This window comes from Giraffa tippelskirchi, chromosome 3, assembly GCF_054371585.1.
Source record: "Giraffa tippelskirchi isolate mGirTip1 chromosome 3, T2T-mGirTip1v1.2.pri, whole genome shotgun sequence".
NCBI lineage: Eukaryota > Metazoa > Chordata > Mammalia > Artiodactyla > Giraffidae > Giraffa > Giraffa tippelskirchi.
The window spans coordinates 143,859,827-143,872,581 of record NC_137277.1 but is presented as its reverse complement, the minus strand read 5'-3'; the positions used below and the strand labels follow the sequence as shown (position 1 = coordinate 143,872,581).

General features: G+C 38.8%; 1 protein-coding gene across 7 annotated transcripts in view; it reads right to left on the bottom strand.

The window, feature by feature from the left end:
* Positions 1 to 12,755, bottom strand: part of CCDC150 (coiled-coil domain containing 150) — a 94,892-nt gene that overhangs the window by 9,643 nt on the left and 72,494 nt on the right. For all 7 annotated transcript variants that reach the window (XM_081581455.1, XM_081581458.1, XM_081581454.1 and 4 more), the window contains 4 exons: positions 6,197 to 6,325; positions 2,487 to 2,656; positions 1,319 to 1,412; positions 370 to 539 (listed from right to left, as the gene is read on the bottom strand). In XM_081581455.1, coding sequence (XP_081437581.1) covers positions 370 to 539; positions 1,319 to 1,412; positions 2,487 to 2,656; positions 6,197 to 6,325 — 563 coding nt within the window. The remainder of the gene's footprint in view (positions 1 to 369; positions 540 to 1,318; positions 1,413 to 2,486; positions 2,657 to 6,196; positions 6,326 to 12,755) is intronic.

The window sequence follows — 12,755 nt, the reverse complement described above, 5'->3', positions numbered from 1 at the left end:
TTAAATGGAATTATCCCACTCCTGGAGGAGTTGGTTCCATCCAGGATTCTGTTGTTCCTTTTCCAAATCATGCCTTTAAAGGACACATAAGCTTCTGATAGAAAAGGTTTGGCAGAAACGTGTATGTGTCCCTTCCGACTTGGTTTAACCTTCATGTACAGAAGATCGATACCAGATGAGGAGAGAGCTGAAGAAGAGCGTATCCCAGCCAGCATTTTCTGCTGTTTGGCTACGCCTGCCTCCTTCACGTGGTTCTACAGGAGGACCAGCTCAAAGTAGGAAAAAAGCTTTAACTGGTTTATGTGAATGAGCCAGACTTACTCTCCCAGAGGCTCTTCCCTAATTTCACTGTGACTATACTGTTCTTACTTAAAGGTTTCCAAATTCTGTCGCTCAAGTTCTTTGTTTTCCAATTTCTCTTGAACATGATCAAGCTTTGTTTGTAGGTGATTATTTGTCTGGAGAGCTTGCTCCAGGCTCATAGCCAGTTTCCTGTTGTCTTCTCTAGCAACATCTAGAGCTTTTTGTAGAGGTTCCATCTGAAAGAGAAGATTGTTTTTAATCTTGTTGTTCCACTGTAAAAGATACTAGAAGTACATAACACTGTATATTCCCTCTTTAAACTTTGAAACAGTAATTATTTGGAACCAGAAACAAAGACTCCAGATGCCTGGGATATGTATGTGAGAACTTATTACAGACAGTGCTTAGCAGACTCTTAGAAGGTGATGGGAAGGGTATGCGCCATTGGTCACTAGAGAGTTTTTGAAAACAGAGCCAACTTATTTATCCTAATTTCTAAAATTTTAAATTAGTTAAATCCCCCTTCTTGATTCTTTAACCTCACTGCCTACAGAGATAAGAACTGGCAACTGCTCCCTGTATATTACTCTAGAAAAAGCTTATTCATATGAAATATCCTTGTGTATTTTATATGTGTGCATATGTGTAGATACATATTTATATATGTATATACCTATGAATGCATGTGTTTCCTTATTTAGTGGGACTACCCTACTTCTAACTGAAGTTATGTTATTTTCTAAGCCTTTTAACATTTGCAATCCCTTATGCATTAATATATGAAAAGACTGTAGACCATATAAGACAAAAAGAATTAGGCATAATTATGGTCCTGGTTTGCTAAATGACTCACTGCAAGATTATAGACCAGTTGGGAATATGTATTGTGCAAAACTCAGACTTGAATGGGAAGGAAATTTACCTGACTATTTTACTCCATTTTTCCAGAACAGTGATATCCCAATAAAATAAAAAAAAACACTAACATTATCATCTATAAAAACCTGGCTTCTACCTCACTGTTGTGCTGTGCATCCACAACAAGCATTCTGGCCTGCCACTGGTCCACTTCTGCTTCCAGCTTCTGTACCCGCTGTTGATTTAGAGCCCTAAGATGGAGAGCACAGAGAAAGTGACCACTTTCTAGAAATGGAAAGAACCATCTAGAAATGATACCACTAGGATGTACAGAGCACTCTTCCAGGAAGCTGAAATGGCATTAGATCATGGGCTACAGATGGCTCAGAATATCTGAGAGCTGGCAGGTGATAATCTGCAGCCTCAGCATCAGAGTAGGAAACTAATTCTCCTGGGGATTCAAAATCTGTCCCATCTCTATGATTCAGTTTGGCTTGGTATATTAAACTATCAGTACATGTTAATGACTAAGTTAAAAGCTCGTAATTCTATACTATATATGTGTGTGTGTGTGTGTATATATATATATATCACTGGCACAAAAATTTATCACTTCTAGATGGATTGGCTTACTCTTGAGATTTCTGCTTTTTACCTAGAATTTTACTGTGAACAGTAAACTGTTTTTAATACCATCCCCTTGATTTAAGTTCACAGATAACACCGATTCATAATGTAAAAAAAAAAATGATGAAGAATATAAAAGTCATTTATTCTCCCATAACACAGAGGCAATATGTACCACTAATACATTATACTTAGAGGCCTTATTAAACTCAAACCACTTGTTCATTAACCTAAACGGGAAATGTGCATGTAATTTTTGAAACATTCAAAGGAGTTCTCTTATAGCTGAAAGTAGTTCTCAGAATGATTCCTCTAAAATAATTTATTAAATAGTATACTAATAAATGGGTAATTAATTCAAAATGAAATAGATGCCTGGCTTTAATAATCTTGACAATTACTATTGTGTAGACCCAAGGGCAGGTTTAAATGGTGTAAAAAACAGCAAGGATAAGACAGCATTTATTGCATGAATTGTTAGAATACATATTTATTTACACCACTACAAAATATGTGAATTTTTGGATATCATTTTTATAATTCCAGATTCTCCCAAATTTGCTAGTTCTTTAAATACCATTTTACTACTTTTTTCACAAAGGAAGTAATACAAAGTGACTGTTTCTTGATCGCACACTGTTCCTTACTACAACACAGCAAAAAAATATATGTACAAAGACAAAAATAATCTCTGGTACCTTTCTTTCTTGAGGCCTGCAATCTCTGAATCCCTCCGTCCAAGCTCTATTTGCACTTTTTCCAGAGCACCTTGCATCTTACTGTGAGAAGCCAACACATTCTCCAACATGATTGTCACTTTACAGTTGTCTTCTTTGGCTTCTGCTAGTTGTCGCTGAAAGTTTCCCACCTAATAGAAGACGAAGTAAGACAATGTTTTGATCTGGTCTAGTTATTCGTCTGCTGCTGAGTCCTGTGACTTCTAGAAGAATATGGAAACCAGGTCTGGTACAATGCTGAGAGGAATAAGTGTGTGTGTATATATATATTTTTTTCTTTTTTAATCAAAGCAGTTTTATTTAAATAAACAAGAGAATATAAGATTCTTCTTAAATTCATTTATAATTCCATAGAAATGTCCTTTTCATTATAGGGGACTGGAATGCAAAAGTAGGAAGTCAAGAAACACCTGGCGTAACAGGCAAGTTTGGCCTTGGAGTACAGAATGAAGCAGGGCAAAGGCTAATAGAGTTTTGCCAGGAGAACGCACTGGTAATAGCAAACACCCTATTCCAACAACACAAGAGAAGACTTACACATGGACATCACCAGATGGTCAACACCAAAATCAGACTGATTATATTCTTTGCAGCCAAAGATGGAGAAGCTCTATAGAGTCAGCAAAAACAAGACCGGGAGCAGACTGTGGCTCAGATCATGAACTGCTTATTGCCAAATTCAGACTTAAATTGAAGAAAGTAGGGAAAACCACTAGTCCATTCAGGTATGACCTAGATCAAATCCCTAATGAGTATACAGTGGAAGTGACAAATAGATTTAAGGGACTAGACCTGATAGACAGAGTGCCTGATGAACTATGGACAGAGGTTCGTGACATTGTACAGGAGACAAGGATCAAGACAATCCCCATGGAAAAGAAATGCAAAAAAGCAAAATGGCTGTCTGAGGAGGCCTTCCAGATAGCTGGGAAGAGAAGAGAAGCGAAAAGCAAAGGAGAAAAGGAAAGATATTCCCATCTGACATGCAGAGTTCCAAAGAATAGCAAGGAGAGATAAGAAAGCCTTCCTCAGTGATAAGTGCAAAGAAATAGAGGAAAACAACAGATTGGGAAAGACTAGAGATCTCTTCAAGAAAATTAGAGATACCAAAGGAACATTTCATGGAAAGATAGGCTCGATAAAGGACAGAAATGGTATGGACCTAACAGAAACAGAAAATATTAAGAGGTGGCAAGAATACACAGAACTGTACAAAAAAGATCTTCACGACCCAGATAATCACGATGGTGTGATCACTCACCTAGAGCCAGACATCCTGGAATGTGAAGTCAAGTGGGCCTTAGAAAGCATCACTACAAATAAAGCTAGTGGAGGTGATGGAATTCCAGTTGAGCTATTTCAAATCCTCAAAGGTGATGCTGTGAAAGTGCTGAACTCGATATGCCAGCAAATTTGGAAAACTCAGCAGTGGCCACAGGACTGGAAAAGGTCAGTTTTCGTTCCAATCCCAAAGAAAGGCAATGCCAAAGAATGCTCAAACTACTGCACAATTGCCCTCATCTCACATGCTAGTAAAGTAATGCTCAAAACTCTCCAAGCCAGGCTTCAGCAATACCTGAACTGTGAACTTCCAGATGTTCAAGCTGGTTTTAGAAAAGGCAAAGGAACCAGAGATCAAATTGCCAATATCCGCTGGATCATCGAAAAAGCAAGAGAGTTCCAGAAAAACATCTATTTCTGCTTTATTGACTATGCCAAAGCCTTTGACTGTGTGGATCACAATAAACTGTAGAAAATTCTGAAAGAGATGGGAATACCAGACCATCTGACCTGTCTCTTGAGAAACCTGTATGCAGGTCAGGAAGCCAACAGTTAGAACTGGACATGGAACAACAGACTGGTTCCAAATAAGAAAAGGAGTACGTCAAGGCTGTATATTGTCACCCTGCTTATTTAACTTCTATGCAGAGTACATCATGAGAAATGCTGGGCTGGAAGAAACAAAAGCTGGAATCAAGATTGCCAGGAGAAATATCAATAACCTCAGATATGCGGATGACACCACCCTTATGGCAGAAAGTGAAGAAGAACTAAAGAGCCTCTTGATGTAAGTGAAAGAGGAGAGTGAAAAAGTTGGCTTAAAGCTCAACGTTCAGAAAACTAAGATCATGGCATCCGGTCCCATCACTTCATGGGAAACAGATGGGGAAACAGTGGAAACAGTGTCAGACTTTATTTTTTGGGGCTCCAAAATCACTGCTGATGGTGATTGCAGCCATGAAATTAAAAGATGCTAACTCCTTGGAAGGAAGGTTATGGCCAACCTAGATAGCATATTTAAAAGCAGAGACATTACTTTGCCAACAAAAGTCTGTCTAGTTAAGGCTATGGTTTTTCCAGTGGTCATGTATGGATGTGAGAGTTGGATGGTGAAGAAAGCTGAGTGCCGCAGAATTGATGCTTTTGAACTGTGGTGTTGGAGAAGACTCTTGAGAGTCCCTTGGACTGCAAGGAGATCCAATCAATCCATCCTAAAAGAGATCAATCCTGGGTGTTCATTGGAAGGACTGATGTTGAAGCTGAAATTCCAATACTTCGGCCACCTCATGCGAAGAGTTGACTCATTGGAAAAGACCCTAATGCTGGGTAGGATTGGGGGCAGGAGAAGGGGACGACAGAGGATGACATGGTTGGATGGCATCACCGACTCGATGGACATGGGTTTGGGTAGACTCCGGGTGTTGGTGATGGACAGAGAGGCCTGGCGTGCTGCAATTCATGGGGTTGGAAAGAGTCGGACACGACTGAGCGTCTGAACTGAACTGAGAAATTTTTCACAGATAGGTGTGAGGTATGCTTCTACTATGTTTTATTTTTATTTTTAATTGGAGGATAATTGCTTTATGGACAGGGAGGCCTGGCGTGCTGCAATTCATTGGGTTGCAAAGAGTCGGACACGACTGAGTGACTGAACTGAAATTTTATTTTTATTTTGTTTATTAAGTTATTCTGACTTTGAGAAAAAGAAAACTAGACCCCAGATTCTATGGCTCCAATGAAAAACTCTGCAGTGCTTCCTGACTATTGTCATATCCCAGCACACATATCAACTAGAGACATAAGGATCGACAACCTCTTGGGTCTCCAGGTAATCCCAGGGTGGCCCATACAGGCCTTGCTCAGATAATCTTACCACAGGCTCAGAAGAAGATAACACCTCTTAAGCCCATCAGAATTATCTGAGGGAAAAAAGAACATGAAGGAAAGTGGGAGCCGCTGAAGAATGATGTAAGTCACAGCCCTCTTCAGAGGAGAAGGAGTCTGGGATGTGACCTCTCTTCCCACCGAGAACACACACTGTTAAGCAGAAAGCATTTGGTGATTTAACACAGAATCGTAACAATGTTTTATCACACTAATAAGACATAAGTAGGTGGTTATTACTACCAAGGTCAGATGTGTTTCAAGAAAAAAAAAATAGACTTTTGATTAAGAAAGAAAAAAAAAACATTGTGAGTTAAATCATCTATTTTTAAAGGAAGTATTTTAAAGTTTTTCTAAAGTTATCTTTCCTTTAGAAAATTCTCCTCTAATCAATTCTTTTTTTTTTTTAACTAACGGTAACAAGAAATCAAAGAATGTGGCTCATAAAGATTTCAGAAGCGCTTCATGTCAGTAACAGACTTCACAAAGGACTGATGTCTTCTTGCCTTCTTGTTCTCCCTGTCCTCCAGAGTTTCAAGGTCCCCTTTCAACTTCTGACTCTCTTTCAGGGCTGCATCACGACCCTTCACTGCTTGTGAAAGCTCCTCTTCATTCTTTTCAAGAAGGGATTTCACCTTAGCAGAAAAGAAAGAAATGATAATAAATGACTTTCCCAAAGCACAATCAATCAGCAGTTAGAATGTCCTGTGCTTAGTTGCTCAGTCTTGTCCGACTCTTTACGACCCCATCAATTGTTAGCCTGCCAGGCTTCTCTGTCCATGGAGATTCTCCAGGCTAGAATACTGGAGTGGGTTGCCATATCCTCCTCCAGGGGATCTTCCCAATCAATCCAGGGATCAAACCCAGGTCTCCCTCATTGCAGGCAGATTCTTTACCATCTGAGCCATCAGGGAAGCTCTGGTTAGAATAAGACACAGCAATTTAGAAGCCAAACTTAAAATGTTTAATTAAATATGCTTATCTATAACTGCAAATAAAAACTACCTCTAGTAGCTGTTTTTCCCCTTAAAACTACAAAGAAAAAAAAAATTTATTAATAAACATGGGAAAATCTCTAATATATATGTCAATATGAAAAGCCGGGAATGAGGGATAAGGGAGATAAGACTATGATTATGATGGCTACTGTATGGCACAAGGAACTCTTCTCAATAATCTGTAATGACCTATATGGGAAAAGAGTGGATATATGTATAACTGATTCACTTTGCTGTACACCAGAAACTAACATAACACTGTAAATCAACTATATACCAATAAAAACTTTAAAATACTAAAAAAAAACAAAAACAAACAAAAACCTCTGATGAAAACTGGGGGAGAAATTGGTTATCACAGTATTTGAAAATACGATGTAAATTAACATAATACATAATAACAGTAGATGATTAAGTACCAAATAGTGTCAAGAAAATAGTTATAAAAGTGTTCTAAAGTGTTCTAATCCTAATTAAAAGTATTACAATTTTACATCCCTGAAACACTTTCAGTGTATCTACACAATCATTTCAGATCATCATACTATCTTAAATACTACTCTTAAAAAACTACTACAATATTGTAAAGTAATTAGCCCCCAACTAAAATAAATAAATTTATTTTAAAAAAATAAAATAAAAAAATTAAAAAAGATTTTATCTTCAAATTATAGACTCACAGGACGTTACAAAATTAGTGACAGTCCCCACACACTCTTCACCCTGCTTCTAATAATGACATCTTTACATCTTCACAATCTTACATGATTGTTAATCAGAGTAACGGGACTACAAAAGTTACAGTTTTCGCCATTTTTTTAACCTGCATTCATCTGTGTATGCACACATACATATAACCCTATGTAATCTGATCCCATGCACATATTTCGGTGACCACCACCAGAGTCAAGACACAGACCTGCTCCACTGCCACAAAGAACTCCCTTGTACCATTTCTTTGTGTTCATGTCCTCCCCAAATCCATTCCGTGTTCCTTGGCAACCACTAACTTCTTATCTATCTTTATTGTTTTTGTCATTTCAAGAATGTCATTTTAAATACTTTAAAATAATTACTTATACAAAAATTAACATTTTTAAAAACAGCCATACTGGGATATAGCTGACATACAGTAAGCTGTGTACATTTAACATGTACAATTTTGAGATATGTATAAACTCTTAAAATCATCATCACAATAATGAACAATTTCCATTATCCCAAAACTTCCCCTATGACTTTTTGTTATCAACCTGTTCTCTCTCTCCCTGTTCTTACACGTCCACCCAAGGCCTCCACTGACCTATTTTCTGTCACAATAAATTCATTTTTATTTCCTAGAATTTTATATGAGGTATTTTATGTACAGTAAGTCCCCTACATACAAATGAGTTCTGTTCTAAGAACGTGTTCATAAGTTCAATTTGTTCTTAAGTCCAACTGTTAGTCTAGGTATCCAACTAACACAACCAGCTATGTAGTACTGTACTTTAATAGGTTTATAATACTTTTCAGACAATACATAAAAAACAAGCAAACAAAAAATACTTTTAACCTTACAGTACAGTACCTTGAAAAGTACCATAGTACAACAGCTGGCCTACAGGGGCTGACTGGCATCAAGTGAACAGGTGAGAACTGATTGGAAGAGGGAGTAGAGGTGGGAGATGGTTAAGGGTTGAAGGATCATCAGCAAGAGGAGACAGAGGGCAAACTGCAATTTTACTCATGCCTGACACTGATGGCACAGGTTCTGGTTACTTGCTAGACTCATTTCTAGCTACCCTCTTGAAAAAATGATTCAGTGACATTTGGGTAGTGTTAGTCACTCAGTCGTATCTGACTTTTCGTGATCCCATGGACTGTAACCCGCCAGGCTCCTCTTTTCATGGGATTCTCCAGGCAAGAATACTGCAGTGGGTTGCCATTCCCTTCTCCAGAGGATCTTACTGACCCAGGGATCGAACCCAGTCTCCTGCACTGGAGGCAGATTCTTTACCGTCTGAGCTACAGGGTCATAGCTTTTTGGTAGCACTGGACACTTTGGTAGCACAGCCATGAAATTAAAAGATGCTTGCTCCTTGGAAGAAAACTTATGACCAACATAGACAGCATATTAAAAAGCAGAGACATTACTTTGCCAACAAAGGTCCTTCTAGTCAAAGGTATGGTTTTTCCAGTAGTCACGTATGGATGTGAGAGATGGACTATAAAGAAAGCTGAGCACCGAAGAATTGATGCTTTTGAACTGTGGTGTTGGAGGAGACTCTTGGGAGTCCCTTGGACTGCAAGGAGATCCAACCAGTCCATCCTAAAGGAAATCAGTCCTGAATATTCATTGGAAGGACTGATGCTGAAGCTGCTGTTCCAATACTTTGGCCACCTGATGCAAAGAACTGACTCACTGGAAAAGACCTTGATGCTGGGAAAGATTGAAGGCGGGAGGAGAAGGGGATGAGATGGTTGGATGACATCGCCGACTCAATGGACATGAGTTTGAGCAAGCTCTGGGAGTTGGTGATGGACGGGAGGCCTGGAGTGCTGCAATCCATGGGGTCACAAAGAGCTGGACACGACTGAGCAACTGAACTGAACTGGACTGTATTCTGAGCAGCTGCTGCAGACTTCAAGTACCAGTCTACATTCGAATCCTGTGCCTCCTCAAACAGAACTAACCTTCATGATTGGACATGTGATTGCACATTTGAAAGTTCACAACTTGAAGGTTCATATGTAGGGGATGTACTGTACTCATTTTTGAATGGTTTGTTTTACTCAGCACAGTTAAGATTCACTCAATCTTCTGCATGTATCAGTAGTTCTTCCTTCCTGTTGCTGAACAGTATTCTGCTGGACACTTGAGTTGCTCCAGTTTTCTGTTCTGTTCAGTCGCTCACTCGTGTCCGACTCTTTGCAACCCTATGGACTGCAGCACGCCAGGCTTCCCTGTCCTTCACCGTCTCCTGGAGCTTGCTCAAACTCATGTCTATTGAGTCAGTGATGTCATCCAACCATCTCATCCTCTGTCATTCCCTTTTCCTGTCGTCTATCTTTCCCAACATCAGGGTCTTTTCCAATGAGTCGGCTGTTCGCATCAGGTGGCCAAAGTACTGAAGCTTCAACATCAGTCTGTCCAATGAATATTCAGGGTTGATTACCTTTAGGATTGACTGGTTTGACCTCCTTGCTGTCCAAGGGACTCTCAAGAGTCTTCTACAACATCACAGTTTGAAGGCATCAATTCTTTGGCATTCAGTCTTTTTTACTGCACAGCTCTCACATCTGTACATGACTACTGGAAAAAACATAGCTTTGACTATATGGACCTTTGTCGGCAAAGTAATGTCTCTGCTTTTTAATATGCTATCTAGGTTTGTCATAACTTTTCTTCCAAGGAGAAAGCCTCTTTTAATTTCATGGCTGCAGTCATTATCTGTAGTGATTTTGGAGCCTAAGAAAATAAAGTCTGTCACTATTTCCCCATCTATTTGCCATGAAGTGGCAGTTTTAAGCTATTACAAATAGAACTGCTTTGAGCAGTTGTATACAAATCTTTGTGTAGATGTAAACTTTCATTTATCTTTGGTAAATACACAGGGGTGGAAGTGATGGGTCATATGGTAGTAATATGTTTCATTTGAAAAAAAAAATTGGCTGCACCAGGTCTTAGTTGTAGCATGTGGGATCTAGTTCCCTGACCAGGGGTGGAACCTGGCCCCCCTGCATTGGGACTGCAGAATTTTAGCCACTGGACCACCAGGGCAGTTCCCTGTTTCACTTTTAAAGAAACTACTAAACTATTTTCCAAAATGGTTGATTTTACATTCCCTTCAACAATGTATGAGAACTCCTCCATATCTTCACTAACACTCGGTACAATCAGTTTTCCAATTTTAGACGTTCTAATAGTATGTGGTGGGCTTCCCAGGTGGCAATAGTGGTAAAGAATCCGCTTGCTAAGGCAGGAGACACAAGAGAATGCGGACTGATCCCTGGGTCCAGAAGATCCCCTGGAGGTGAAACTGTTAGTCGCTCAGTCATGTCTGACTCTTTGTGACTCCACAGACTGTAGCCCTCACCAGGCTCTTCTGTCCATAGAACTCTCCAGGCAAGAATAGTGGAGTGGACTGCCATTTCCTTCTTCAGGGCATCTTCTAGACCCAGGGATCAAACCTGGGTCTCTCACATTACAGGCAGATTCTTTACTGTCTGGTAACCCACTCCAGTATTCTTGCCTGGAAAATTCCACAGGCAGAGAAGCCTGGAGGGCTATAGTTCATGGGGTCATAAAGAGTCAGACATGACTGAACACACACACACACAATAGTGTGAGGCAGGATCTCACTGTGGTTTTAATTTGCATTTCCCTAATGCTTGATGTTTAACATCTTTTCAAGTTCTTATTTATATCCATCTATCTTTTTAGTGAAATATATGTTCAAATACTTTGCCTCTTCTTTTTCCAAACTGCGTTCTTCTTACTGAGGTTTGTGATTTTAATAAATTCTGGAGACAACACTTTCATCGCATATATGATTTGCAATTGTTTCTTCTCCCAGCCTGTAGCTTATCTCATTTTCTTAACAATGTCTTTGAAGAGCATAAGCTGTCATTTCTCTTTTTTTTTTTCCTTTATGGATCATGCTTTTGATGTCAAATCTAAGAAATCTTTGTGTAATTCAAGATTACAAAGCTTTCTTCCAATGTTTTCTTCTGGAAGTTTTATAGTTTTAGGTTTTACCTTTAGGGATCTCATCCATTTTGAGATAATTTTTATATATGGTAAGAGGTACAGATCAAAGGTATTTTGGTTTTTTTGTTTTTGCATGTGATATACAATCACTTCAGCACCGCTTGCTGAAAAGACCATCCTTTGTCCACTTTTGCTTTTGTTGAAAATAAAATGTGCATAAAATTATTCAAGATAGGTATCACATTCACATTATTTTTAAGGTACAAAAGGATAAAGTGAAAAATCTCCCACCCACACAGTTTCCTTTCTTAAAAATAACATTGCCAATTTATTACAATTCATTTTAGAGATACTCTTGGCAAAGGTGAACACATATGTATATATTCTTCATCCTCCCAACCCTTTTACACACAAATAGTGAAATACTTTGTATACTCTTCTGAACCTTGTTTTAACTTAACATATATGTTATGATTAAGATATCTATATATCTTATATTTAAATATCTCAAGATATTTATGTATCTTATGTATCTGAAGATATATATATATAATATATATTTATATATCTTAATACCTCTTATATATATTGTGTGTGTGTGCTAAGTCCCTTCAGTCATGTCTGACTCTTTGTGACCCCATTGACTGTAGGCCACCAGGCTCCTCTGTGAAAAAGTGAAAGTGTTAGTCACTCAATTGTTTGATTTTTGTGTTGCGAACCCATGGATTGTGCCCGCCAGGCTCCTCTGTCCATGGAATTCTCCAGGCAGGAATACTGGACTGGGTATAGCCCTTCCCTTCTCCAGGGGAACTTCCCAACCCAGGGATCAGACCAAGGGATCGAACCTGGGTCTCCTGCATTGCAGGCAGATTCTTGACCATTTGAGCCACCAGGGAAGCCCAAGAAATAAAGGTAAATAAAGCCAAATTGTCCTTCGTGGGAAGAGGGCACTCCAAACATCAACAAAGAAGAATGCCTTTTCCCCACACCTCCCTCAACATTATACTTACCTATAACTTTTAACATGTAACATTTAAAATACTTTTTCTGTAGGGATCCAAGCATAGTACAAAAGATACTAACTTAGATGTTTTGAAAACCTACTGGATCCAAGCATAGTACAAAAGATGCTAACTTAGACGTTTTGAAAACCTATTGAATGGGAAAAATACATTCGGAAGAACATAGTTTTTACAGTTTTACCAGTGTTTATAAGATACATATAAATATGAAAAGGCCGCTAGCTAAAGTACTTAACAAAAGCATCTAAACAGTAGTCAACTCTAAGACAAGTTATAGTACTTTCTGTTTTTAAATAGGAAACAAAGATAGATGCTCTAGTAAGTTTTTTGGGGGGAAATATATGCCAGCATC